This window comes from Ctenocephalides felis, unplaced genomic scaffold, assembly GCF_003426905.1.
Source record: "Ctenocephalides felis isolate EL2017-DRISC unplaced genomic scaffold, ASM342690v1 CF-g0.4_SCAFFOLD_00845, whole genome shotgun sequence".
Taxonomy (NCBI): domain Eukaryota; kingdom Metazoa; phylum Arthropoda; class Insecta; order Siphonaptera; family Pulicidae; genus Ctenocephalides; species Ctenocephalides felis.
Genome location: NW_020536999.1, coordinates 14,515,750 through 14,541,187, shown reverse-complemented (window position 1 = coordinate 14,541,187; position 25,438 = coordinate 14,515,750). Strand labels below are relative to the sequence as shown.

The following is a 25,438-nucleotide window of genomic DNA, read 5'->3' as shown; positions in this document are numbered from 1 at the left end:
CAGTATTTAGATTTATGTCCACACTCAATTCAATACAAGATTTTGACAGCATAAAAATAACTTTCCAATGTTCTTGATAATTCTTTCACAAAACTTAGCAAAAAAAACTTTTAAATAATAATATTTTATATAAAAAAATTATTTACATTGCATATATCAATAAGAACTTTGCACAATATTTGTATTTGACTACATTTTTCAAAATATTAAAAAAAGGAAAGTCTTTTGACATATTTATATATTTTTTCAAAACAGACTTGAGCATTAATTTTTATATACAAGAGTTATATGCAATTTATATTAATAAAATTACATCTTATTGTATTTATACATTATCATATAAAATTCTTTATTTTTTATATAATAGTTAACATGAAATAAATAAGACATCTCAAATCAGTGATTTTTGTTAAATAGAAAGAAAAAAAAATCACTTTTACTAAAAATTAATCAATGGGATAAACCAATTGATATTTTTCGAACATACTTATAATATCTGTATTATTATATATATTATAGTTCTGATGTTTCAGAAATGAAGCCAGATATTTACAAATAAAAACATAAAAATATATGTAGTTTAATTCAAATTCATAGTAGTACAATCATTCATAATTTATATATATATATGAATTACAATAAACACTAATAAAAATAAATTTCAATGTGATTAATAATCATTTGTATATATTTTTTTATATAACGATTTTGTCCACTGATTCTTTTGTACATAGATATATAGGGAAATATATCATATAATCATCTTTCTAAACAATTTATAATAGAGGAAAATATAATTCATAGCAATAATAAACAAAACACATAACGTCTCAATGATTCACAAACATTGCAATTATTTTTATAAAATTGTACATATAAATATATTATTTTATTTAAGAAAAAACAGTTTCAATTCTGAATACACTGCATAAGTAAATATGTAACATAAAAATTTATCACGGATTTTATTATTTATCAGAAGTGATCGATGAAATGTTTCTATTTTTCTTCTTTCTATATAATTCTATCAATTCTTTATAATTTCCATGGTCAGTTGTAAATATATAGTCATAATGGCTTTTAATTTCTTCATATAACTCTTTCGGAATAACAGTTTCAGAAATTGTATCTAATTGTTTCACTAATTCGTTTAATTTATTTGCATGGAATTCACCTTCTCTGAGCCCATTTTGTTCAAAGAAAAACAAATTTAATTGTCTGATAGTTTTGTGGTAGAGTTTTACTTGCTTGTTGCTAATAACACTATAATCATTATTTGTTATATTTAATAGAGTTCTATATTTTGAAGATGGATTTGAAATTTGTCTACACGGAGTAGCCTTTAATGATTGAATAAAATTTATTAAAGATTTAGTTTTATTTGGAAGCTTAACATAAGTATGTGTAGACAGTAATTTGGTGTTAACAGCTTTAATCCAGTCTTTCAAATGCTTTCTGAAAGGCTGTTCCTTTGTATGGTCATTTACATAAAGTAAACCTCCATATCTTGACAATTGAATCTCTACCTTGGTACTGAGGCTTTTCGAAACGTTATGTAAAAATTTTGCACCTTCAGGTTTCATTAGCACTTGTACAGTATACTTATCAAAACAATACAAACAGCACCACTACCTGGTATATTATATTCGCTGGCCTCATAAAGTCAAAAATTTGTGGCTCGGAGTCAACCAAAGAGTTATTATCAGTATCTGTATTATCTGCATTTAAACTTTGATGCTCTTTTTGTAATGAATCTTTGATATCAGGACTAACACCTCCATTCATATTATTCACATTAGATGAAGAAACTTGGTTTGCTGCATCTAAACATTCATTAGAAGTTCTAACATCCATATTATTTGACTTATTTAAATATACATGTCCATTAATTCTATTTACATCAGCAGTATTAAAATTGCCATTATTAAGACTGCTCTTGGAATTATTGTTAAGGTTCACAGATTGAATGGGCAGAACTGCATCATATTTAACAATATTTGGTAGACTTAAACTATGCTCATTTATTCTTAATTTACTGCAATTGTCATAAATATGCCCACGAGCTGAGCAATTGCTGCAGAACAAATTTCGTGTATCCTTTAAACCTGAATGCTGGACTATGGGTGACTTCGTTGGTCAATGCTTCTATGATATCTTCTCCACAGATCAGGACATGTATTTTCATTATGGCCAGCCATGTTGCACATTGAACATACTAATCTATGTCTATCACGGCATTTGTGGCATCCAATGACGAATGCAAATGAAGGAACTCCACATGCTAAACACATTCTCTTAGGGCATCTAGGCTCCAAATGTCCTTGTAAGCCACACATGTAACATATTTCACCTTTTATAGGATCAGGACAACTTAGCTTGACATGACCAGTCCTGATGACAATTATGACATCGAACTCGTTTTTCTCGGTTATTAATTGAAGGACCTTGCATATCAGTGTAATTGATTTTCCATTTATTTCGATCTTTTATCATATTAGCAATGATGGAGTTATGATTAAATTGAGAGTAATCTCCAGAAATTAAATGAGGATCCAATGATTTGCTGATAGACACGTTAAAACGTGGTTGCTTTGAACTATTGGCGAGCTTCATATTATTTCTATTCCTAGTCTTATTTGCTTGTATTTTATTTTTACCTAAAATTGTGTTTTTCTTTTTATTATCAGTCTGGTGATTGGGATTATTCAGATATCTTCCACGATCTGGTATTACAAAACTTTCATTTTTTCCATTTGCATGATTTTTTCCTTCATTGTCGCTATCTATGACAATGCAATGGGTTTCTTTTCAACTATTTCGACAATATCATCATCGCTATCATTTGATAAAATTGTGATAATATTATCTTCCTTCTGCGATTTTGTCACATTGGATGTTCCACATACAAAAGATTTGTCATCTTGGATTTCAGCATTTAAAGATATATCATTAATTAGATGTGCACTAGAATTATGATATATATGACTATATAAACGCTCTTCTATATCAGTCATTTGCAGGTCAAATTGGGCCTAGACAAAAAGATGTCAAAAATAAAATCATAATATGTAATAAACCAATTACAAGGCAATAATGCATAATTATGAGAAATCATTGAGTTGGTGGTATAAAACAATGACACACATGTTAACTATTATCTACCACCACACTATTTTATAACATTCAATAAAGTATCACTAAGTACACTCTTTCATCTTTCCTTTCAAATATACTTCCGAGTTGAATACAGAAAATAAAAAGAAATTCAATATAATTATCTAATATAAAATACCCAACTCTTTAAGTTAGGTTATATTAGCATACCTGATCATTAGCGAATTCATTTATTTCTTCAACCATTCTCTATGTTGTTATATGGAAATGATTTATTCATCAGGTGTTGTGTAAATTCAAATTATATACGTAAATAACGTATAGGAATTATAATAATTACAATTTTATTAAAAGCAACATTACTGAACCCGATGCTTGACGTACTTTCTGTCAAGTAACATCGGTTTTAGAAACACGCGGCCGACCAATGGTACCAACAATTCAAACGTAGAATGAACCCAAAGAGCAAAAACAAATTGGTTAAAAATAAAGGTATTAAAAATACCTTTTTTAAAACTTTCAGATTTTTAACATTTCTAATATTCTGTTAATACAATCATTTATTTTTATCATTTTCATTTTGATTATATGCCATATTTCTGTACATTATTTTTTCCATTATTTATTCATTTTATATAAAAAATTCACCATTTTCTGTTTTTCTTAAACATATTGTTTGCTTAAATTTTATCAAGATCATGTTTCTTGACAGATGTCCTGTAGATGGGACATACCTAGTTCCAAAACGTCGACAGTAAATAAATAAATAAAGAAATAATTTATTAAAAAACTTTTTTTTCTTTATTAATTTTTGGATTCTTTGTTCAAAGCTCTACAATATATATATATATATATATATATATATATATACATACTTGAATTTTCATGTAAGTATATACATATTTATTTTAACTGAATAAAACGGCGATTATAGATACACTGAATAAATTCATTTTCCATTATAATATCATATCTTATACCTATCATATATATAACTGTTATTTCAAAACTAAGTTTGATGAAGAGTTTTATTAAAAGCATCATATGAGCTTTCTAAATCAAATAATAGCTGTCTGACTTCTGAATCAGACAATTCATCAGAGGCTTGCATATTATTCAATCGAGATAGCCAAGATCCAATCTGAAAAATTCAAATTATAGTTAAAATCTTTTAAGTTTTGTGTGATAGCCTATTATTTTTCAAGAAACCTTTAGTTTTCCTTCGAAATCAGCAGGTAACAAACTCAATCTTGACATGGTTTCTACCAGGTCTCTGACATCTGGATGAAGTTCATCCATAGCACGTATTTGTAAACGTAATTTGTCCATCAGAGTTATAAATAGCTAAAATTTATATTTAAAAGAATGTATGTTATATATTAAAATAATAATAACTTTTATAATATCTGTGCCTAATTTAATAAATATATTGGTTTATTCAAATGATTAGATTGATTGTATGCACCACAAATTCAAATGTTTGTGATATGTAAAAATACTTAAATAAATTGAATCAAAAAGATAATATTTGGCTACAAATTATTTTGTTGACTCTTTCTTCATAAATTCAAACATAAAGAAACTTACTGAAACAATATCAGCAATACATTTACTTGTATTGCCTTTATCATCTTTGATAGTAATTGGTCGATCTTCTTTAATACGTTCTAAAGCTGCAGGACAGTCTAGCTAATAAGATAAAATATTGTTAGATAAACATGATATTAATGTACATACGTCATAAGAAAGTTTACCTTGTACTTATTTATAAATGCTTCAACATTAGGGAAATCATCACCTTGAACTTGTTTGAATGCTGCCCGATATTGAACTAGCAGCTTTGAACATGCTGCTGTATATTCCTAGTAAAGATATATATATATATATATATATATATATATATATATAAGAAACTTAATAGATGTTAAGTTTATATTAGGCACTCTTCAGAACAAGAAAATTATTTATAAATTACCTGAGGTGTAACACAGTCTCTTATGTAAGCCTTTTCTAAATGTTGCATTGTACTAATAACAGCATACAAATCTGTCATATTATCGTGCCTATAACAAAAAATTATCATGATTACTGTAAATAATTCTGAATTGATAGTCAAGTATAGTCAAGTAATACAGTATTTATAAAATTTCATTCTTAACTAGGAAAATCATATAATATCTGAAAATATGAAAAACTGATATGCACGAATATTTAGATGAATATAAACCATGTCCACTCAATGAGTGTTTTTTATAAATTGCAATTGCTGCAGTACTTTTACAAACCTTACTTTTACCAATAAATGATCTAAAATATTTAGGAAAATACATTATCACATACTTCTCTCTCTCACGAGCATTTCTATATAATTTCACCTCTTCATATAACTCAGGCCTTGTAGATTCTGAAAACAATATTCGAAATAATTGCAAGCACAGTTAAACATAAACACACAAAATTTACCTTGCATCTTATTAGTAAGTTAAATAAATTATCTTTATTAAATTTTCAGTTTATTAAGCACATTAAACACAAAGAGAATGACTGTTCATCAATTGCTCAAATGTCAGTTTGACATTTCAACGCAGAAGCGCCATCTTGCCAAAAATATAATAAGAGCAGCAAACTTTATACTTGTTTATCTATGGCAGCAAACGTCTTACGTCCAATTTATAATATCGTTGCCAAAAAAATTATAAAAATAACTAACTTCCAATTAATAACATAATAAATAAATAAATAATCAATATATTTGTACCTGATTTTGTCCATCGCTGATGAGGATCCTTATATTGAGGATCTTGGCTGTTCTAGAGGATTTTCATATCATTGTTCCTGATGATGGCTCATATCTGTAATTAAAATAAACTCCAATTATTTAATTGAATTACTATTCAAAATAGTAATAATTATTGTTTTGGATTTTATTTTAGTTGAGAACAGCAAACGTCCAATTTATAATATCGTTGCCAAAAATATAATAAGAGCAGCAAACGTCCAATTTATAATATCGTTGCCAAACATATAATAAAAAATAGCAGACGGCCAATTTATAATATCGTTGCCATAAATATAATAAAAAATAGCAAACGTCCAATTTATAATATCGTTACCATAAATATAATAAAAAATAGCAAACGTCCAATTTATAATATCGTTGCCAAACATATAATAAAAATAGCAAACGTCCAATTTATAATATCGTTGCCAAACATATAATAAAAAATAGCAGACGGCCAATTTATAATATCGTTACCATAAATATAATAAAAAATAGCAAACGCCCAATTTATAATATCGTTGCCAAACATATAATAAAAACGGCAAACGTCCAATTTATAATATCGTTGCCAAAAATAATAAAAAGCGGCAAACGTCCAATTTATAATATCGTTGCCAAACATAATAAAAACGGCAAACGTCCAATTTATAATATCGTTGCCAAAAATATAATAAAAACGGCAAACGTCCAATTTCTAATATCGTTGCCAAAAATATAATAAAAACGGCAAACGTCCAATTTATGATATCGTTGACTAACATATAATAAAAACAGCCAAAGACCAATTAATAATATTTTGTACTATATTAGTACCTGATAATTTCCATCACTGATGAAGATCTTAATATTGAGGATCTTGGATGTTCCAGAGGATCTACTTTGACGTCATTGTTCCTGATGATGGCTCATATCTGTAAATAAAAGAGACTTCAATTAATAAATGGAATTACTATTTAAAATAGTAATAATTATTGTTTAGATTTTATTTTAGTTGAGAACAGCAAGCGTCTAATTTATAATATCGTTGCTAAAAATATAATAAGAACAGCAAACGTCCAATTTATAATATCGTTGCCAAACATATAATAAAAATAGCAAACGTCCAATTTATAATATCGTTGCTAAAAATATGATAAAAAATGGCAAACGTCTATTTTGTAATATCGTTGCCAAAAATATAATAACAATAGCAAACGTCCAATTTATAATATCGTTGCTAAAAATATGATAAAAAATAGCAAACGTCCAATTTATAATATCGTTGCCAAACATATAATAAAAATAGCAAACGTCCAATTTATAATATCGTTGCTAAAAATATGATAAAAAATAGCAAACGTCCAATTTATATTATCGTTGCCAAACATATAATAAAAAATAGCAAACGTCCAATTTATAATATCGTTGCTAAAAATATGATAAAAAATGGCAAACGCCCAATTTATAATATCGTTGCCAAGAATATAATAAAAGCGGCAAACGTCCAATTTGTAATATCGTTGCCAAACCTATAATAATACATAGCAAACGTCCAATTTATAATATCGTTGCCAAACATATAATAAAAAATAGCGTACGTACAATTTATAATATTGTTGCTAAAAATATGATAAAAATGGCAAACGTCCAATTTATAATATCGTTGCCAAACATATAATAAAAATAGCAAACGTCCAATTTATAATATCGTTGCTAAAAATATGATAAAAAATGGCAAACGTCCATTTTGTAATATCGTTGCCAAATATATAATAACAATAGCAAACGTCCAATTTATAATATCGTTGCTAAAAATATGATAAAAAATAGCAAACGTCCAATTTATATTATCGTTGCCAAACATATAATAAAAAATAGCAAACGTCCAATTTATAATATCGTTGCTAAAAATATGATAAAAAATGGCAAACGCCCAATTTATAATATCGTTGCCAAGAATATAATAAAAGCGGCAAACGTCCAATTTGTAATATCGTTGCCAAACCTATAATAATACATAGCAAACGTCCAATTTATAATATCGTTGCCAAACATATAATAAAAAATAGCGAACGTACAATTTATAATATCGTTGCTAAAAATATGATAAAAATGGCAAACGTCCAATTTATAATATCGTTGCCAAAAATATAAAAACAGCAAAAGTCCAATTACTATATTAGTACCTGATAATTTCCATCACTGATGAAGATCTTAATATTGAGGACCTTGGATGTTCCAGAGGATCTACTTTGACATCATTGTTCCTGATGATGGCTCATATCTGTAATTAAAAGAGACTTCAATTCATAAATGGAATTACTATTTAAAATAGTAATAATTATTGTTTAGATTTTATTTTAGTTGAGAACAGCAAGCGTCTAATTTATAATATCGTTGCTAAAAATATAATAAGAACAGCAAACGTCCAATTTATAATATCGTTGCTAAAATATGATAAAAAATGGCAAACATGCAATTTATAATATCGTTGCCAAAAATATAATAAAAATAGCAAACGTCGAATTTATAATATCGTTGCTAAAAATATGATAAAAACGGCAAACGTCCAATTTATAATATCGTTGCTAAAAATATGATAAAAAATGGCAAACGCCCAATATGTAATATCGTTGCCAAAAATATAACAATAACAATAGCAAACGTCCAATTTATAATATCGTTGCTAAAAATATGATAAAAAATAGCAAACGTCCAATTTATAATATCGTTGCCAAACATATAATAAAAATAGCAAACGTCCAATTTATAATATCGTTGCTAAAAATATAATAAAAAATAGCAAACGTCCAATTTATAATATCGTTGCCAAACATATAATAAAAATAGCAAACGTCCAATTTATAATATCGTTGCTAAAAATATAATAAAAACGGCAAACGTCCAATTTGTAATATCGTTGCCAAACATATAATAAAAACAGCAAAAGTCCGGTTAATAATATTGTGTAAATAATAAAAAGCGGCAAACGTCCAATTTATAATATCGTTGCCAAAAATAATAAAAAGCGGCAAACGTCCAATTTATAATATCGTTGCCAAAAATAATAGAAAGCGGCAAACATCAAATTTATAATATCGTCGCTGGTCATCTTCAAAAATATAATAAAAATAGCAAACGTCCAAATAATAGTATCGTTGCTATATTTATCATAAAATTGAAGTATTAATAGAAAAAAAGGACAGATCTTCTAACAGTGTATGTAATTTTTGTTCAATACAAAGAATTTATGATAATGAAAACAATATGAACAGAACTTTATTCAACAGGAAGGTTGATTAGTATTTTGCAAAAATTGCAAATAATTTGAAATTTTCATACAAAATTGTATTCAGTTTGTGAAATGAAATTGATTTGCGAATGAAATTACATTATAATTGCAGATACGATTGTATTGCTAAAATTTCAATTCAAACTTTCGTTAGATGACAGTTGAGAGCCGCCATTTTCTTTCGGTACAACACCAAAAAACTTGAGTTTGCTTTTTTGCAAAAAAAACTGTACAGACCTATTTTTGATATCTAAATAGATAGACCAGATCAAAATGTATCGAATTTTCATTATTAATACGTCGTGGAAACGACTGTATTGTTCAAAACAGAACAAAACCATCGGTTATGGTTATGGCCGCCATCTTGGATTATCCAAAAACGCAAATTTTAAATTGCAAAAAAAGTGCAAAAATCTCAATAAATAATAGAAAAAAGTGCAATAATATCAAATAAACATACATATATTTATCGTAAATGAACAAATAAAGCATGGATACAACATTTTAAAACACGCAAAATATCGTTGGCATCAGAACCAGACGGCGTCACTTGTCGTGATAGTAAAATGCAATATTTGTGCAAAATAATACAAAATAGCAGCACTTACCTTCTTTTAAATGCTCGTTGCACACGAGAACACACTTTTTAGACACAGTTTTGATTTAAAATAATAATATGCACTAATTTGTTGCACTGCACTGCGCGGAGATGTTAACAGTTCGGATGCTGACGCGCTAATGAGCTGCGAGCTGATTAGTAGCTAGTTTAATAGCTGTTGCACGGATTCAAAATGGCGGATGCAAATGCTGAACAAAAACATCACCTGAAGGAAAACATAAATCCCATTCGAAATTTCTGTTTAAATCAGACGACGATATGGGCGAAATGCCTTGATAAATATGATAAACCGAGTTAAAACACAATTCCGCACGCTTTTAAACACTTTTCCTTCAGAAATTAGGCATTATAACAGCTAATGAAATTGATTTAGGAATTACTACAGCATCAAACAATTTTGAAGCAAATTATTAAAACCACACTAAAAGTGAAGTACAACATTATGCTTTACACAATAAATATGCGAAACCTCAATCGCACACGTTAATTAAACATATATTTCACCAATTTGAATTTTGTATCTGTCAGTGACATAAATTACATAGCAACATTTTTAAACTAATTGATTAAAACTACACACTGACACTAGCTGAATATAACTTAAAATAAAGCCTGGATATCAATTATAAAACTGCAAACCTCGTATTGCACTTATTAATTAGGAAAATTTCAAAGTAAATCTACTTGTTGACAATCAAATCATAACCGCATTTACAAACACTATAGGTTTACAAGTTTTAGCTCCAAAGTGTTAAAAAACATTGGTAAACTTAATACTGATGCAAAACTACACACTGACACTACCTGAAAATAACTTAAAATAAAGCCTGGATATCAATTATAAAACTGCAAACCTCGTATTGCTCTAATTAATTAGGAAAATTTCAAAGTAAATCTACTTGTTGACAATCAAATCATAACCGCATTTACAAACACTATTAGGTTTACAAGTTATAGTGCCAAAGTGTTAAAAAACGTTGGTAAACTTAATACTGTTATTTATCACGTTATTAAATTATATAAACTATAAATTACATTAATAAATATATAAATAAACGAACAAATATTTCCAATACTTTTTTTTGGTTTGAAATGACAACAAAAACAATGTGAAGTACGCCATTGTCGTAGTGCCACCAACATTTATATGAATCACTTGTTGGTAGGTGCTCTAGAGAATTACTTATGTTTATAACAAAAGTTTAAATAGTATTCAAACCACAAAGAAATAACCCATTTGTATGAGGATAATAGAACATCCAGAACTATTATAGATAAATTTGATGTCATTAATTTGCCAAAAACCTTAAGGCTTGCATATGCTTGTCCAATGTTCTCACAAAAAGTATTATATTGTTATATCGCATTATCATCAATATACCTAGACTTTCAAATAGGGTTAATATTTCTAAACTTTACACTTATAAACACATGTATAAATAATTATTTGTAATAAATCAATAAGTCGCCTATTTTACAGACTTATTACCATCATTCTAACATACGAGTACCTCTAACATATATATATAAAAAGTAATAAAATAGAGTGTAGAATATGTTATGCAGTATTACAACAAGTTATAATAATCTTTCTTAATTAATGAATGCATGAACTAATGATACTATTTAAATAATATATTATTATAAGAAAATTAACAAACAAGTCCTGAAATAAGCTTGCAATTCAAAACTTGTAAAACAAATTCAATCTGTCTGATTATAAATACTAGGAAATAAGGTTAATAAAAAACAAAAAAATATTATCAAACTATATTATATTAACTTGAATATATACATCTATATCAATTATAATGCTAATTAAATACTTTTTATAGTTATATTAATTTGCATCGGTAATGCTATGGAAGACATTTTTTGTCGAAACACCTGAGCATGTTGCCAAGACACAGAACCTTTTCCGCCAGATAACTTTAATTTGATTTCAATATATTTTTGTCCTTTAAAATCAGTATAGTTTTGAATTGTATTACCTAAAAAAAATAATATTTACTAATATGTGTTTGTGCAGAAAAGAAAAAAAAATCATACTTTGTTTGACACGCAGACAAATATTTTCACTGCAGATCATGCAGGATATATTGCCATTCTCAAATACATCCGTTTTAATTTTTGCATTTATATCTTCAATCACATGGTTTTGATCTTTTATAGCGAAACGCCATACTAACTCGCCTTCAGATGCATTTTCTAAAATTGTTTTAAACAAAACACCATAATTTCTTAATTGTATGTAGATAAGCAGAAGTTTTTATTATTAGATTATAAACCAACCCTTTCTTGCTAAATAAACCATTTTCCAATCTCGTTCTTCTTTTCTAAACACATCTTTGGTGAAGTATATCCCCTTATTCCAGCCTTTTATGGTTTTTATAATATTATTTTTATTATCTACACATTCGTACAAATCTTGACAAATAGAATACTGCATTTTGAAACACTTTTTATCAATTTCTAGTGAAGGAAATGATAGTTCGTCAATATACCAAACATATTGATTAGACTCCTCTTTTGTTTCACCACGAGCTAAACGCCAACCTAGAGATCCAGAGGTTCGGCCTTGTTTTTCTGATTCTTTAGGATTTCTAAAAATTAATTAACAAGCCTGATGAGATTAAGATGCAACACAGGTTGCAAATAAAATAAACAATTTGGTTTTGACAAATTTGCTTTACAATATTATTTACTTATTATATATAATTTGGACTCTTCGGACTTTATATATAAATTACCTTGGAGTCATAAATTCTACTAATTCTTCAACAGTTCTCTTTGCTAAATACTTTTTACGATTTACTGATAAATTTTTCTGCCTCTGATTCCTTAATTTTTCTATGGTCATTAAAAGTTCTTCCTCAGAACATAAATTTCTTCTTTTTAAAGCTCCTAAATATAAATAACATAACTTACAATAAAAAAACATTGTAATTAGAACACTAATATACACACCTTTAAAATCTGTTGTATACCTCCATGTAACATCTTGTACGTCATCACATGCATAGGCAATAATATATTTTGGTTGCTTTCCCCAACCTTGCTCATATATTAAGGGATTATCACATACATTTTCACAGGGATCACAATGAAGCCATCGACCTTCACCTTCACTATATACCTTATAATAAAAATAATAACAGGTAAGCTAAGATAAAGTAAGATAGAAAAAATGTGTGTAATAGAAAAAAAAGCCTTATTTTTACCTCCGTCCACACATGATCTGATTCATCTATAACATGTCTGGCAGGCCATCCCATAGCTCTACATAAAAGAGTAAAACAATTAGCCCATTCCCCACATCTTCCCCTTCGAGTGCTTAATAAAATCTCTGGGTCGCAATGACGAGTAAAATTTGTTTTATATGCACATGAATTGCACCTGTACACCTAGAAATAGTAATAAACTAGTTTTTGTATTTTTCGAGGATAAATTCCAGTAATGATATTTTTTATGCCTTGCTGGAAAAGCAATCAGGTTAGTTTTTTGAGTCTATTAATATTTTGTTATACAAAAACAGTAAAGATTTGTATTTTAACTGACCTCAACCCTTTCAGTAGCAACAATACAGTTGCCAGCAAAAGTTGTACTTTCATTTCCACAATTTTCACAAGATGGTTTATCAACCCAGGTAAAGAAATGATTTTTGAACCAATCTAGTAACTCCAGTAAAATCAAGTCCTCAATTAATGGTTCATTGCCTATATAACTTCCTAAATAATATTTTGTACATAAAACAAAATGATGAACATGAACACTATTATAATCTCTCTTCGCAATATATTACCAGACTTTATAGACTTCTGTATGCTTCTCATTCTTTCCAATGCGTTAATTTCTAATTGTACTACTGGAATACAGCTTAATGCCTTCCTTAATAATGCAGGATTTTCATAAGCAAGTACAGCTAAGGAATGTGTCTCTAAGGATCGCAAAAATTGATTTGGTGCGTTCTATAAAAAAAAAAATTGATATTTCTATAAACAACAATAAAGTTTTGTTTAAATAACTGAAGCAACTAAAAGATATTTATTATAAATATTTACTAATATTGTTTTTGGGGCACTTTTCATCAATTCACTCCTGGAGCCTCTACTAGTTGACGGCTGGTTTTGATCGTATTCACTCTTAATCTGTTCAGATTCTATATTTGTCTGTATTTTGGGTTTTTTGTCACAAGTACTATCAACTTTGCTTTCATTATTTGCATCAGTTTGAGATAAAATAATTGTTCTTCGTATTAATAAATATTCATAATATTCATATATCGAATTTACAGAAATACTTGGTGATAAAGTTAATCGATCATTTATCTGAAAAGACAGCATTAATTCAGTAACCAACTTAATAATTGAGTAATAGTCATAAGATATTATATTATTTCTGAGCACTTGAGCATATTAAGCATATATATTAAAATTAAGTACAAGATTATATAAAGTAACTGAAACAGATAACTTATTTCAAAGATGTGAAACACTCAAATGTAATACAATATTTTGACCTATACAATTTCTAGAATATATTTATTTAATTTAATGTAAGGACAAAATTATTCTTTTCCTTTGAAATTAATGTGTTACATACTTTAACAAAACCTATTTTGAGCAGACATTCTTCAGCTCCTAGAGCATTTAGTAGATTTGAAGATATATTTGGATTTGTAACTCTTATACTTTTATAAGTTTGGTTATCTGGATTATCTACTATGTTTTTTAATAGCTTCAATAATATTCACTCGCTTTGAGATAAACTTCTTTCGAATTCATTTCTAAATTTTCAATGCATAATGTATCTATATTAGCCATAGCTATACAATAAATTTAAACTCATAAAGTAAATATATAAAATTAAACTTAATACTTAATGCTTAATAATTAATTAAAATTGTATTGCTAAAAATTAATATACTGTATCTTTAAAATTATATGAATATAAATATATGATTAAAAAATACGATAATAAAGGAGTAATGACAAGAAACGTGTAATGTATGAGTAAGGTTTTTTTGAGTAAGAATAATAAGAAACGACATGATGGTCATGACAAGTTGACAAGTCAAATGTTCAAGTTGTCTAACATGATTTTTCGTAGACCGCTGGCATGCATGATAAATTTACAAAAAAACAGAATTTTCATTATTTGTTCCTTGTAGACAAAATGTGAAAAACTTATAAATTAGACCAAACTAGTTTTTCATGTGTTTACAGGATGTGTGGCAGCAGCCCTATATATTAGGATAATATTAGGATAAAGATATATCATATGTTGTGTGGCGGCGACCTACGTTTTGAATAAACCAGATTTACAATTTTTTCAATGTTGGCTATTATTATATACAAAGCGTTCTTCTGACAGTTCGCAATTGTCCTTTTGTTTTGTGTGCATTTTCATATTTATATTTTTGAACACAATTTCACAATTTTAAGTAAAGAATTTTTCAAAAATGGCTCCAAAGTTCAAATTTTCCGAAGGTGAGATTCGTTAATTTTATATACATAATAAATGCTAATCCTATGCACATATTTTAGGTGAAAAAGTACTTTGTTTCCATGGCCTTTAATCTATGAAGCCAAATGCTTGAAGAGTTCTCTTACGAAGGAAAAGCAAATAAAATATTTGATACACTATGCAGGCTGGAATAAAAAGTATAGTATAGGGACTGAAATACTACTCACAACATTAAACATACACTAGAAATAGTTATTAAAAACAAGAAATTGTTATATCTTATCAGTATTGAATTCTCAATTAATTCTCTAATATAATTTATTTTCATTTCAAAAGAATTGTTTCAGCACATTTGTGCAATTTCTTGTTTATTTCCAGTTGGGACGAGTGGGTTCCAGAAAGCAGGGTTTTGAAATAATGAGACAAATGTGCAAAAACAAAAAGAAGTTCAAAAGGCACATTCTTCACAATCCGCTAAGGCAAAAAAATGTGAGTACTTTAAAACAAAATAATCAGTTTTGGGAGAAGTAAGAAATTAATTTGAATAATATCAATCATATTTAATAAACAAATCAATATTATATTTTGTTAAAAATTATAGCTGCAAAACTTAAGAAAGCTGACACTTCCCTAACTAAGGAAAGAGGAAAAAGAAGGAACATCTAGATCTTCAACACCAAGTCAAGATGGACCAGTGTCACACACCAGCTTCACGGACTAAAAACTGGCTACACCTTTTATCCCAAGACTCAGTCGATGTTTTCAAAGTAAAATATTTAAAATAACATATTTGTGATAAAATAGTTGTTTTAAAACTATTTGATGATTTTTTCAGGCGGAAACGAAGCAGAGTTGATACGGGGTTGAATCAGAAGAGCAGTTTATGGCAAAAGTTGAAATCAAAATAAAAATACCAGATGAGTTACAACCTTGGTTAGTCGATGATTGGGATGCAATTTGTCGGCAAAGAAAACTGCTTGCATTGCCAGCAAGGAATACAGTTTCTCAAATCATTGATGACTACATCCAACAAAAACAAAGCAGCAAATCTCACAACTCTAATTAATAGAATCCGCTCTTGTAGAAGTAGCAAGAGGAATTTTAGAATATTTTAATGTTTTATTTAGGTTCCCAATTAACTATATAAATTTGAAAGACCACAATATGCAGAAATTTTACAAAATCATCCCAATACAAAGATGTCTGAGATATATGGTTCTATACCTCTTTTGAGATTATTTGTTCGTTTGGGATCATTGCTAGCTTTTACTCAATTAGATGAAAAATCAGTAGCAACTTTAATGGTTCATATACAAGACTTTTTAAAATATTTAGTGAAAAACAGTTCAACATTATTTAATATGCAAGATTTTGTCAATGCCAGTCCTGACTATCATCGAAAAATATAGTTCTCAGTTTTATTTAAGCAGATTAGAATAAGCATGTTTGGATTATATCTATAAGTTTATATGAAATTTAGAAAATATAATAAAACAGTTTTATATTATATTGTGCTTTCATTTTAATTTAAGTCAATATCAGATTATAATATAAATAATAACTTAAACAAATGTTTGAATCCAATTTAATACTGTACTCAGACTTTTATCTCATCAATTACATCTGATAATTAATATTTAGATCAATTAATAATATTAACATCAATTATATCCGATAGTAATATTTTCATTTGCTCTTTTTATTAAACAAAATATTTAATTTACTATTTAGCCACACATTTGTAAAGATAAAAGATAAATAGAAGTTCTAGACCTCTGACAAAAGTTTGTCTTTTCCAACAAATTTTTAAACAAACATTAGACGCATGTTATATAAGTTTTAATTTCCTGAAGAAAAAGTTATGTTTTTCCTAGATAATGCGATTTGTTACTTTTATGTTTTCTCGACGTTTGAAGTCATTAGGAATCGTTTGATACCAGAATTGGAAAAATTATATCAACGGTTTCTCAAAAATGACTCGTGTTAACCAGTTTTTTAAGACAAAGCAAGGGAGAATGTTATGATAACTGCATAGCAAATAGATAGACATTTTCATAATTCTCACTACCAAAAACAACATAATAGAGCGTTGCTATGACAACGCTATTTTATGAGCTCTGTTAAGGCAGAATTGCCCCAATAATCACAATTAGAAAAGCAACAACATGAAATGCTCACTAATAAAAAAATTGATCCAAAACTAAAATATGTTAACCATAAATCAACCATTGGGTTGGCTTAGAAAACTAGTTATAAATAAAAAGCTCTGGTTGTTGCATGGTCAAAAACAAATAGAGTAATAATTATAATAAAATGTAACAAAATAATAAACAACATACTAAAATTAAATTAATGTTTGTATATATATTTTGTATATAACTTAAACCGTTTTGGTTGTGAGACGCAATGAAAGGTACGAAAACATGCTATGGGGATGAATGGGGCAAATGGGGGATGGGTTATTGATTTTCTAGCAGCATCCAGATATTTATCTGGGGATAGAATAAAGATGTTCATAAAATGTCATTCTATAATTTATTAAATAAACCAATTTTTGTTAATAATGGAAGTGGAACAATATGCAAGTAAATAACTCTGTCGTGATGCAGTTTAAAAATCAATTAAAAATAACTTCTTGATCAATTTTGGCTAGCTGATTATTACAAAAAATCAAAATGCACGGAAGTTTTAAAATTCAGCTGATTAATATGGGAACTCGGGCAGCTGCGTGTAAGTAATTAATTTGATAATAATTATATAAAATTGAAAATGTTGTTCATTAAAATTATATGGATTTTAATTATTTTGTATTTTTTTTAAAAAAGTAACAATAATGTAGTAAAATGAAAGTTTTATAATTAATTAAACTATATTAGGTCTCCAAGTATTTTTCTTTTAAGCCTAGCCGGCTGGCCTTCCTGGTATAAATGACATGCTAGTTGGTTAGGATGGACGTCTATTCTGTTCTTATAATCAATGACAACCTTCTTATAATTGATATATGTCATTTATAGAAAAATTTTCAATTAATTAATTAATCTTCATAAAATTGTGTTGCAGTTACAGCTAAGATTCGCTGCTTATACGACTACCAGCTTCGACTTCTGCACGGCGTTATGCCAGTGCCTTCTGGCCTGGACATTGCCAACACAATTAAATATTTTTCTCAAACTCTTTTAAGTAAGTCCAATAATAAATATAACTATTATTTAAATTATTTATGAATTAATGGATCTATCTTCCATTAATGCAATTTTTTTTAGCTGTCCTAAAAGATGTTCCAGCGTCGCCGTTAGATATGTTGCGTTCTCCAGACAATGATCATTTACGAATGGCTCTTTATCCAAATTTAGATTACAAAGGTCTTTATAATGCTTTAGTGCAATTATTAGATGTCGCAGGCTATGTTCAGTACGGATTACAAGGTATAAAGCTTTGCGTTTTTTTATTTTGACATTTTTTGTTACCATTTTCAACATTTTTAGCTTTTGGACAATCATTGCTACAATGTTTGGGCTGCCTGTTGCCATTTTTGGAACAAGATATGATTGACAATATACCATTTCTTGCTGCATCATGCATGTTAGCATTGCCACCTACTCTTCATCAAGAAGTTATAAATTCGTTATGTTTCTTCATTCTTCCCTTTACAATTAGTAAGTATACATGGTAATAAATAAGACTGAGAATTCAAAACAATGACAAAGCTTATTTACTAACTAGTTGATATTGGTCGATATGTGTAAATAATCGACTTAATCAATAAAAAATAAATTAATTTGTGAGTGATAAAAAGTATTCCAAGTGGATTTATTACACATAATTGAAAACGAACGAACACGTTAACTCGGAGTAAGCAAATTTTCAAAAATCAATAATTTTTATAATTGAACCAGTTTCCGTAGGACTTTAATGGTTTCGTATGTTCATTAAAACCAAGTACTCTATCGTTATTCCAAGTAAATCGTCTAATTTTAATTTTAACAAACGTCAAAAAAACTACTCATTTTCTCAAACTTTGATGAATTTTCAAAATTAAACTACTTGTCGTAATGCCGTAATATTTCTGTAAGTTCTATAAGACCATCAAAGACCATGATATATATTTCGCCACAAAAAGTTCCATGAATATCGGCTAATTTTTTTTTCAACAGTTAATTACGAGAAAACGGCTCGGTGGACTAATCAGTATCATTCCTAGCTAATATCTTTCGACCAGTTTTTGATTTTTTAAAATCGATTCGGTAGTATAAGCTCAAATGTGAACGAAAAGTTTAACACTTTTTTTCAAATTACAAAGAAACGGCTCGGCCGATCGTCGCACAAAACTGACAAACGATAGTCCTCATCGAGATACATCGAATGGCTTTTAAATTTTTGAAATCAGTCTAGCCGTTTTTGAGAAAACGGCAATTTGCGGCAAAAAATCATACTTTTTCCAAATTTGGTCTCATTCGATTCAGAATGGCTTGAAACGTCGAGAAAACATAAAATTAGCGAATCGGATTTTTTGATGAACACAAACTTCTCCTTCGAAAAGTTAAAGATAGACTTGATGCAACGTTCTGCATAACCGATGAATTTATATATCAGTTTTTGGAAGAGTTTTTACAGTCTTTTTTAAAAAAGTAATAAATTTTTAAAATGTTTGTAATTAATAGCTCGTCATACTGAAGATGGATTAGAAAGCCAGGCTTGTCAATCTGTAGCGGCTGTTATTATGTTAGTTTTTCAATACTCCAATAATCCAGGTAATGCTTATTATGTTCTATTCAGGTGACTTGAAAATTTTGAATAATATGTCAATAATATGCGTATATTTTCAGCACACCATTGTCAACTATTAGAGTGCTTAATGGCTCTAAAACAAAACGTAGTTAAAGATTTGTTATGCGTTATAGCCTATGGTACTGCTGCATCTCGGGCTTCAGCTGCCAAACTATTGTTTTACTACTGGCCAGCATTTAATGCAAATCTGTTCGATCGTAAAGGATTGCTGTGCAAATTTGCAAGTAAGATGAAATAAAGTAAGGTGCAACATCATTATTTGTCAATGGTCTTGAATAATTTTTTAGGTGATCTTTCACCATTACCGTGCCAAAGAGATAATTGTCCCAGTGGCGGCGCTGCCGAAGCAAGTAAAGTTTGTTACGACCACTGCATAAGTATTACTTATGCCTCTGATTCTCCGCCGCCCTTGTATTTATGCATCGAATGTGCCAATGAAATTCATCGCGAACACCCGAATCAGGCATTCAGTGATACTTTGCATCCGATGCAACAAGTTTCTATGATCTGCGAGAACAAAGTAGGTGGTAAATCTAATATTACTCCTATCAATGTGCTCCAATTTGCATAAAATTTTAGAATTAGGTTCATCTTCCCACCCACCCTCATGTTTAAAAGTGAAAACAATTCGGACTCCGCCACTACCCCGCGGGGGATGACACCATACTTTTCAGTTGTGTAATTTAATTTTTTCAAAATAACTTCAGATATCGATAGAAGAACTAATTATAAGAAAAAAATATCCTCTAAAGTTTTTCAAAAAAAGTTAATGTTTACTAAAAATTCATATATTTTTGGCGTTTATCTTCGTTTTTTTTTTTGCAAATATCTCCTAAAATATACATTTTAACGAAAATCATGTAATGAACAAAATAATGTCAATAAAAACATTGATAAATAGATGTCTTATAAAGTGTTCTAGAAATAATATTAAGTTCTTAAAATAATATTAATACAATAATTTAGTTGTTGTATTTAAAGCCATCTAGCGGCGAGGTGTTACATTTTGTGCATTTCAGTGAAATTGTGTTTTAGAGTGCTCAACATAAGCTTTAAAATGAGTTCTGTTACAAGCTTTTTGCGTGTAAAATGAGTGAGCTATCATGCAAATATGGTTTAAGAGCGCCATTTCCACCAAAATTCAAGTTATTCACATTCCATCTAGAATTCACTTTATAATAAAGATCTTGAAGGATTCGAGCAAATTCACTACTTTAGTACAAACTATTTTCAGAAAACTCAAGATTTAATAAAAATATTTTTTTTTCGATTTTTTTAAAAATCGAACTTATTTTCATTATATCTCAAAAATAATAAAAGATACGTATAAAAGCATATAGATAAAAATCAAAGAACTCTTTCTGGCTAATTATTGCTTTTTATTATCTTTCTTCCACACAAAAATTGACAGAGTTATGATTGGTTAAAGAGTGCGCGGCTGCGCAATCAGAGTCTCTCTCTACCCTTAACCCTTCGCCGTTTCAAAATGAGAACAGTTACGAAAAAAATTTTGATTAAAAAAGTAGTAGCCCTTTTATTTACCTTTTAAATGGTATATTACAAATTGTGATGGAGTCAAAGTTAAAGAAGTTATGACCCGAAAACTGATCGATCGCTTTTGAACTTGAGAGTAAGATTAACCTAAATCCAAAATTTCATGCAAATCGGAGCACAGTAAATAAATTCAGAGTTATACCCTTTTTTCTTCTCCGTTTACTGCACTATATACGAGTATGCATATAGCAAGTGTAAACATCTTAATCTTACAGAATTGTCGAGCAACAGATAAATCGGCGGTATCAATTTGTTTCTCAGCAGAATGCGCTAGTTATAATGGAAATCATCCTATAAGGTACTGCCTTCAATGCCATTGCAATAGGCATAATAGTAGGCGAGGTGGAGATCATATTGTACACAGATCTCTTCCACCTGCTTGGCAAATGGACGCTGAGATGCAAACATACCTGGTCGAAGCTATTGTTAGGTAATCTTATATATAAAAATGAATCGCAAAATGTGTTGATAAGCGCACATCTGAACAACGCCTGGACCAATTTTCCAAATTTTCATTGATATTCAAGGATGGTTCTTACGGCGAGAAAAAATCGAATAAACGCCGGGAAAACCCTAAAAACAGCCTTTTCTTTTTCTCATACAAACGTTTTCTAACTAAACGAAAAATCAATTTGAGCTTTATTGTTATTATATAAAGTTCATATTTAATTACAAGCACTCATTGTATACTCCTCCTAAACTATTATTCGGATTTTGACAAATCTTTCTGAAGTTTGTTAAGGAAATTTTCTAGGATGTATGTGATTATAAAGTACTGGTATGTATGTGCAATATTGTAGAAATACTTAAATGGAAAAAATAATAAAAAAAGACATGTCATTGTTTTCATTGAAAACAAATGAAAACTATAATTTGCTAACTTATTTGCTTACTTATGAACCTAGGCAATATTAGATTATGTATAATAAATTTATGATTATGAATAAGAAAAATGAAATGTCTACATTATTATTGCCAAAAATCAGCTGAGATGTGCCAGAAATTAAAATGTATAGATTGAATGATACACATATGAACAGGATATGACAAATTAATTCACTTAAAATATGAAATTATTTATTAATCAGTGGCGGTCCTACCTTTAATGCGATGCATGCGAAAAATACAAGCGCACGCCTTAGGGGGAGCCATCACAAGATTCGGATATCAATTTTTTTTTCAATATAATTAAGAGAAGTTTAAGATGCAATTTTGGATATCATAAATAATAAAAAATTAAATTAATTTAATCCAACATGAAGTACCAGTGTTATGTTATGGTTATGGTTATGTTATACCGTTTAAAAGACTTCAATTTCCAATATAGTATGAGAATTGTGACTCATCATTTTATTTAAAGTAGTTCTACATTTAAAATCGCTCATATTATAAATGACTTAGCATTTTGGCGTGAAGGGTAATTTAAAAAAACAATAATTATTATTTTTAGGTAAACGGTAAATATTAGTTTATTATATTAAAAAATTTTAGACATGGGTACAGGACAAAGTCTGTCGGGTCATCTAGTATAATTATAAAGAACAAATAATAATCATCTGAATTATCATTATATTTTGTTTTTCTGTTAGTTTATTGAAAGAGGCACGTCCATTGAGTTTTGACGTTACCAAGGAATCTTTAGACCTAAAACCGCAGCCAGTATCGACGCCTGCTGGTGATTGTATTACACTTGAGGAACGACAATTACTTGGTCGATATGGTATTTGGTTGCTGGTTGGACTTTGTGCACCCACACCAGATACACCAGTTGAAACACTTGGCCGATTGCTTTCAATGCTGTTCCACTGGTTTCATGTAACCGCTTATACATTTGAAGGTTATTGATAAATACTCTTAACCATTATACTTTAGCCTAAAATGATTTTATGATTCATCTTATATTTCCTCAAGCTGGTCAAGCGGAAAGCACATTGGAAAAATTAAAAACGCAACACGTTTGTCCTTGGTTAGCGGATATATGTAAGTCGCATTACGAAGAATTTATTAATTGCTTGCTGCCACATCCACCTGAATACTCCAGAGTCGGTGGTCACTGGGATACACTTGCATCCAGGTAAATTGTGTTCAAAATTCAGAATATTATTAACTTCCAGAAGGAGAAGTTTATGTTTTCATAAAAAAATCCGATTTGCTAATTTTATGCTTTCTAGACGTTTCAAGCCATTCTGAATCGAATGAGACCAAATTTGGAAAAAGTTGAAAAACGAAACGACGAAAAGAAAAACTTTCATCGACATTTTCTCAAAAACGGCTAGACCATTTCAAAAATTAAAAGCCCATCTATGTATCTCGATGTGGATTATCTTTTCTCAGTTTTGTGCGACGATCTGCTGAGCCGTTTCTTTGTAACTTAGAAAAAAGTGTAAACTTTTCGTCCATACTTTCAGCTTATACTACCTAATTGATTTTTTTTTTTTTTTTTTTTTTAATAATTTTATTTGATCATCTATCGACAGGAGATATAAAATCAATGCATGGCTTAGAATTTTAACAAAGAAAGCAAAAAAAGCTAAGATCTGCATCCAGTGATGCAGTTCTAACCTAATTGATCTTTAAAACATCAAAAACTGTTCGAACGATATCAGTGGGAATGATACTGATTAGTTTCAGGTGAAATTAACTGTTTGAAAAAAAATTAAGCCGATTTTCATGGAACTTTTTTGGCGATATATACCGTGGTCTTATTTAACTTACTAAAATATTACGGCCTTAGGACAAATAGTTAAATTTAAAAATTTATCAAAGTTTGAGAAAATGAGTAGTTTTTTTTTGACGTTTGTTAAAATTAAAATAGACGATTTATTTCGTATAACTGGGAGTACTTGATCTTAATGACATACTAAATCATTAAAGTCCTACGGAAAGTGGTTCAATTATAAAAATTATTGATTTTGGAAAATTTGCTTTTAGAAAATACTCCGAGTTAACATGTTTGTTCGTATTCAAATATGTGTAATAAATCCACTCGGAATACTTTAATCACTCATAAATTAATTTATATTTATGAATAAGTCAATTATTCACACATATCGGGAACTCAAGGTAACTTGCCTCAAGGCAAAATACCAATACCAACTAGTTATTTTTTATATGCAGAACTTCCCATCTCAAGGATGGACTTCATCGTATATTTTGTTTGGTGCCTACGAAGTCATTACACCTGAAATCTGGGATCAGATAATGCCAAATTGGATGGAAGCCGTAAGCAGTGATGTCCCAGAAAACGAACTGCCGGAATTAAAAAGTAGTGTTTAGCAAAATTCTTGATCCTGAAATGAATCCTCTTGGATTCGACGCTCATATGATGTACAGATTTGTCGCCGTACGATTCGAGAATACTACAGCTAAAATACAACAACAAGCATTGCATTGGCTGCAGGTACATCAGATATTTTAAACATAAACCAGAGGAAGTTTTATAAATTGTATGTTTCAGATACTTTCAATGCTGGATATTATGATTCCGCTAGAACAATTATTTTCAATGTTTGAATCAGGCGTAAGCGTAATGCGTCAAGCTGCAGCTGCTGATCTCGAACAAGATACCACGATTATAATTGAAATACTACTAATGAAAACGAAGAAGAAACTCATATTTGTAAGTAAAAATAAAATTTACGATTTAGACTCTTGGGTTTGCAAATCTGGTATCTGCATATCTATATGTAATTGTTTATATTTATATAGATCCAGTTGTAGAAGACGATTCGAGCAGCTCCTCCGGTATATCTGATGAAGAAGGCTGCTCAAAATTTCCGGCCTACAGAGTTTACTAGTGATGCCGAACATTAATTTGACTTGCTGCACACTCATGCTCGATATT

General features: G+C 28.9%; 4 protein-coding genes and 1 pseudogene across 5 annotated transcripts; 3 read left to right on the top strand and 2 right to left on the bottom strand.

Moving 5' to 3' along the window:
- Nucleotides 1–4,095: 4,095 nt before the first annotated feature.
- On the bottom strand, nucleotides 4,096–8,145 carry LOC113363929 (vacuolar protein sorting-associated protein 28 homolog). 2 transcript variants are annotated; one of them, XM_026606414.1, is made up of 9 exons: nucleotides 8,062–8,145; nucleotides 6,710–6,807; nucleotides 5,873–5,966; nucleotides 5,455–5,518; nucleotides 5,090–5,177; nucleotides 4,869–4,976; nucleotides 4,702–4,803; nucleotides 4,324–4,458; nucleotides 4,096–4,255 (listed from the first exon to the last, which is right to left on the bottom strand). In XM_026606414.1, exons 5-9 carry the CDS (start codon nucleotides 5,165–5,167, stop codon nucleotides 4,124–4,126), a joined length of 555 nt encoding a protein of 184 aa, XP_026462199.1. In that variant the 5' UTR covers nucleotides 5,168–5,177; nucleotides 5,455–5,518; nucleotides 5,873–5,966; nucleotides 6,710–6,807; nucleotides 8,062–8,145; the 3' UTR covers nucleotides 4,096–4,123. The 2 variants fall into 2 exon arrangements, with proteins under 2 accessions (XP_026462199.1, XP_026462198.1); XM_026606413.1 differs by lacking the exons at nucleotides 5,873–5,966; nucleotides 6,710–6,807; nucleotides 8,062–8,145 and adding an exon at nucleotides 5,578–5,679.
- LOC113378520 (peptide-N(4)-(N-acetyl-beta-glucosaminyl)asparagine amidase-like) lies at nucleotides 6,782–14,609 on the bottom strand. The gene is given in 12 exon segments (XM_026619064.1): nucleotides 6,782–6,807; nucleotides 11,613–11,777; nucleotides 11,836–11,994; nucleotides 12,079–12,389; nucleotides 12,537–12,690; nucleotides 12,754–12,922; nucleotides 13,008–13,190; nucleotides 13,345–13,514; nucleotides 13,589–13,754; nucleotides 13,848–14,114; nucleotides 14,389–14,537; nucleotides 14,540–14,609. Coding segments are annotated over 12 exon segments (1,989 nt in total).
- Nucleotides 14,610–15,247: 638 nt separating this feature from the next.
- On the top strand, nucleotides 15,248–15,918 carry LOC113378513 (annotated as a pseudogene).
- A 193-nt stretch (nucleotides 15,919–16,111) lies between these two features.
- LOC113378503 (mortality factor 4-like protein 1) lies at nucleotides 16,112–16,674 on the top strand (the record flags this gene model as incomplete). The annotated part of the gene is given in 3 exon segments (XM_026619045.1): nucleotides 16,112–16,315; nucleotides 16,318–16,389; nucleotides 16,392–16,674. Coding segments are annotated over 3 exon segments (546 nt in total), but the record flags the coding sequence as incomplete, so codon positions are not given.
- Nucleotides 16,675–17,927: 1,253 nt separating this feature from the next.
- LOC113378495 (protein unc-79 homolog) lies at nucleotides 17,928–25,435 on the top strand (the record flags this gene model as incomplete). The annotated part of the gene is given in 17 exon segments (XM_026619035.1): nucleotides 17,928–17,982; nucleotides 18,313–18,432; nucleotides 18,516–18,677; nucleotides 18,738–18,908; nucleotides 19,914–20,003; nucleotides 20,079–20,264; nucleotides 20,328–20,560; nucleotides 21,810–22,024; nucleotides 23,184–23,431; nucleotides 23,506–23,668; nucleotides 24,712–24,755; nucleotides 24,758–24,855; nucleotides 24,857–24,994; nucleotides 25,052–25,268; nucleotides 25,303–25,358; nucleotides 25,360–25,404; nucleotides 25,406–25,435. Coding segments are annotated over 17 exon segments (2,271 nt in total), but the record flags the coding sequence as incomplete, so codon positions are not given.
- Between the last annotated feature and the right edge of the window lie 3 nt (nucleotides 25,436–25,438).

Excerpts from the sequence above, each read along its gene's own strand:
- LOC113363929 (XM_026606413.1), bottom strand. Across the intron at positions 5,178-5,454 it reads AATGCTCGTGAGAGAGAGAA|GCACGATAATATGACAGATT; the intron begins GTATGTGATAAT and ends TTTTTGTTATAG. Across the intron at positions 4,256-4,323 it reads ATTTCGAAGGAAAACTAAAG|ATTGGATCTTGGCTATCTCG; the intron begins GTTTCTTGAAAA and ends TGAATTTTTCAG.